Source organism: Nestor notabilis, unplaced genomic scaffold (assembly GCF_000696875.1).
Source record: "Nestor notabilis isolate BGI_N333 unplaced genomic scaffold, ASM69687v1 scaffold4559, whole genome shotgun sequence".
NCBI lineage: Eukaryota > Metazoa > Chordata > Aves > Psittaciformes > Psittacidae > Nestor > Nestor notabilis.
In genome coordinates, this window is record NW_009943150.1 from 53,365 (window position 1) to 57,390 (window position 4,026).

The 4,026-nt window shown below is 45.5% G+C and overlaps 1 protein-coding gene across 1 annotated transcript in view; it reads left to right on the forward strand.

The window, feature by feature from the left end:
- Window positions 1-316, forward strand: part of LOC104411366 (lipase member M-like) — an 8,102-nt gene extending 7,786 nt beyond the window's left edge. Inside the window, 1 exon segment of the mRNA XM_010021761.1 lies at window positions 83-316. Coding sequence (XP_010020063.1) covers window positions 83-316 — 234 coding nt within the window.
- The last annotated feature ends 3,710 nt before the right edge of the window (window positions 317-4,026 follow it).

The window sequence follows — 4,026 nt, forward strand, 5'->3', positions numbered from 1 at the left end:
AGAAGTGCTTGTACAGAATCCTTTCTCTAAACACAACATCTGCTATAACAGCATTCACCCTCATCTCCTCCCTTTCTTACAGGTTACTCCTCCTGTGTACAAGATAGAGGAAATAAGCATGCCAATTGCTGTCTGGAGCGGTGGACGGGACAAATTTGCAGATCCAAAAGACACGGCAAAGCTGCTCCCTCGGATTAAAAATCTCATTTATCATGAGCATTTTCCTTCTTGGGGTCATCTTAGTTTCATCTGGGGTCTTGATGCACCTCAGAAAATGTATCAGAAAATCATTGAACTGCTAGCAAAACATCCTTAAAGCTTCACACACAGGGAATTCAATCACCCAGTAAAACCCCCAAAGGTTTATATTTAACAGTAGAATACGGGTATAGGGATTGGTATAGACATTTACAAGCCACTGTTGATTGGTTTGCAACTTTTTAACATTGTTTTCCATGGTGTTGCATTATCTTGGTGACTGCAGTCTCTCTGAGGAAGTTGAGGTACGTGGGAGTAACCATTGAAAATACACACATATTACAAGGAATGCTTCGTGAATCACTAACTTCAGAAGATTTTAGCTTTTTAGGACTGATCTTACTACAACTAAGATTCCATTTTTTCTTCCCTTGTACATCAATACCACATATTCCACCTGAGACAGAGGTGTTATCCCATGAAAACTCCAAAATGGAAGATATTTTTCTCTGCTGAAGTACTACTGATCTTTGTTTAAATTAAATCATCTATCCTCTTGACAGAGCGTTCCACCTGTTTTCCTCTCGTCACGTTACCAACAGCAGTAAGCCAGATCCAAAGATCTTCACCTGTGAGATTACCTTGGCATCTAAGCGGGCAGTAATTGGCTTTAATGGCCCAAATGCCAAAGAATCCAACATCAGAAAACCTCTGTCAGACTGAAATCACTTGATTGTTGAACAGATGCAGAAACTCACTTATCCTCACACTAATGGTTTGTTAACTCTCTTACTACAAAAAGCCCAGCCGTTGTCATGCTCATAACCTGCCAAATGAGGAGATGCACACAAAGGATGACAGGTCCATCTCAAGAAATATTCCTGGCACTCAGTCAAGAAGCTGTGTCAAGTTCTTCTGGCTTCTCAGTTCACTGTGTTAGTGTGCTCACCTACAATATTATTCCAGGAGGCAAAAGATCACATGAAAGGGTTCATCAATACAGGCTAAGACATGGTAGCTCTGCCACTATGGGTGTTTCTGGGCGGGGGTTTAAACCCAGATTCCTCAATCAAGACTAGTGGCAAGTGAAACCCATTGATGATAATCTGGGAGATAGATATCAATATATAAGCAAAACATGTTTGTCTAATGCAATATAGAAAACACACGCTAAGGAGATGACACACCTTCTCTAGCAACCTGTGATACCACTAGAAACTGAGCTCACAGCATCTGGAGAGGTTTGCAGTCCAAGACACAGAGATCGTGAAGTGACTGCACATTTATAAGCCCCAGCATCCTGACCACGCCATAGAACTCAGAACAGACCTAGCCCACCTCCACAGTGTAGCAGGGCAGGCCGGGCACAGGCACATTGAACATTACACTCAATACAAACATGTGCTTTAGGTCTGAAGGGAAGGGGAGCAAGACCAAGAATTCAATCTTAGGTAAATAGGAATCAAGCGCCTCTTTGAACTGTCTGGCAGCAAAGCCTCTACTTTCATTCACACTTCTGCAGCACCACCCAGCATTCAGACAAGATGCACACACATCTTGAATGAACCTAACAGCATGATACCGAACAAAACATATGATGGAAGGGAGGAAAAACAAAAGTCACAAGACCAACCTCCTACCCTCACGAGTGGTGCATTTTCCCTGCCACAAAATGGGGGCTACCCATGAACCAAGTTGGATTCCACGTGAACCAGAGCACATGGCTCTGCCCAACTGAAAAAAAGCAGCAGGCAGACACTGAGGACTGCTCTTTCTGGGAGATGAATGAAGAGGGATCTAGCAGTTCTTCAAAACCTGATCATGTGGACACAACTCTGAGATTAAACTTACTCAGCTCGGAAGCAGCCAACAAGGAGTACTCCAGGACATCAAACTTCTCTACAGGGCCTTCCTGTTCTGTAGAAGAACCAGCCACAGTGCTGTGGTTTAAGCCTAGTTGGCAACTAAGTACCACACAGCCACTCACTCCCACACCCTGCAATGGGGTGCGGAGGAGAATCACAAAAACCAGTAAAACCTGTGGGTTGAGATAAGAACAGTTTAATAATTGAAACAAAGTAAAATAGAATAATGATAATAATAAAAGGAAATATATAGAGGGAGGAATAAAACTAACAACCAACAACAATAAAATTAACAAGTGATGCACAATACAATTGCTCACCACCCACTGACCAATGCCCACCCTGTCCCTGAGCAGTTATCAAGAGCTCCCAGCCAACTCCCCCCAGTTTCTATACTGGGCATGACGTGCTGTTGTATGGAATACCCCTTTGGTTAGTTTGGGTCAGGTGTCCTGTCTCTGCTTCCTACCGGCTTCTTGTGCCCTTCCTCACTGGCAGAGCATGAGACTGAAAAGTCCTTGATCAGGGTAAGTGCTACTTAGCAACAACTAAAACATTGGTGTGTTACCAGCATTATTCTCAGGCTAAAACCAAAATGCAGCACTGCACCAGCTACTAAGAAAAAAAAATCAAAACTCTATCCCATCTGAAACCAGGACATACAGAAACAACCTGCAAGAGGTTACAGGGAAGCATTCAGGTCAGTAACCAACACTGCTTGGAAAAGAGCACAAGATAAAGTGTCTTTCATACTGAACACTTAAATTAGCCTGATACTCAACCTAACGTCACCTCTGACCTAAGTTTTATAAAGGATTGCCAAATTCTCTAATGGAAGACAACATTTTCCAAATGGTCGTCAGACAGGCTCTCTACTTGCCAGAATTTCTTGCAACCAAATGTTTTCTTACATTGCCATACACCTGGAATGGGCTGTGTCTGGACAAGAGGAACACCCACCCCTTACACTTCCTTGAAAGACAGTTAGCTACTCAGACAACACCCTTGCAGCCCTGCAAGTGACCCCTGCACCTCTGCTTCCTGATATGACTAACTCAACAGTCCCAGTGAGCACAGAGAAAGCCCTCCATGGCATAGACTGAAGCCTGTATTTTATAACGTTTCCAGCCAAACTCAGTGAACCACAAGTGTTGCAGGAAAAAACCAAGATATCAAGGTATTTGAATAAACAGGATTTTTGGTGCTTGTGCAAATCAGTCCCTTCTGTTCTTAAAGCCAGGACCAAGACTTGCTGCCCCATACCACAGTCACCAGCACCAAGAGTGATTACTTCAAGGCTGGGATGCCAAGCAGCCAGAACAGCCACACTCAGACCAACAGGAAGGATGGTAAATACCCTTACCATGCCTGGGAGTGTGGGGTGATGTAAAAACGAGTATCTTAGACCACATCTAGACTTCTGTGTCCAGGTTTGGGCCACAGGAAAGACAACATGATTAATATCTGCTGAGCAAGTTCAGTTGAAGGCCACTGAGAAAATAATCCAAAATTAATCATGGACTGACTGCTGTGTTGGCTGGACATTCCTAGCAGAGACCAAGGCCAGCCCACAGTACTGCACTGCACTGCACTGCCCTGCATGCCTCCTCAGAAACCCAGGCTGGCAGCCTCTCTTCCTACTGCAACCCCCTACCTCCTCTGCCTTAGGGAAGAAAGTCCCCTCCTCTCCAGCAATCCCTCTCTCATATTCCACAGCCCCTATACGGCCAACCACACCTTCATTTAAACCTTCCTCCTCTTCCTCCTTACCCATACGCACCTTCCTCACCAGCAGTGCTGTGTCCCCCCTCAGTGAGCCGCACTGGGGGTCCAGGTTAGCCCGGGTGCGGCACACACGCCCCGGTACCTAAGCAGTTATGTGCTGGAACGGCTGGCCCGACCCGGGAGCGCGACTGAGGTGTCGGGGACGCCCTGGGGTGCGCACGGGCCTTGCCCCTCGCCC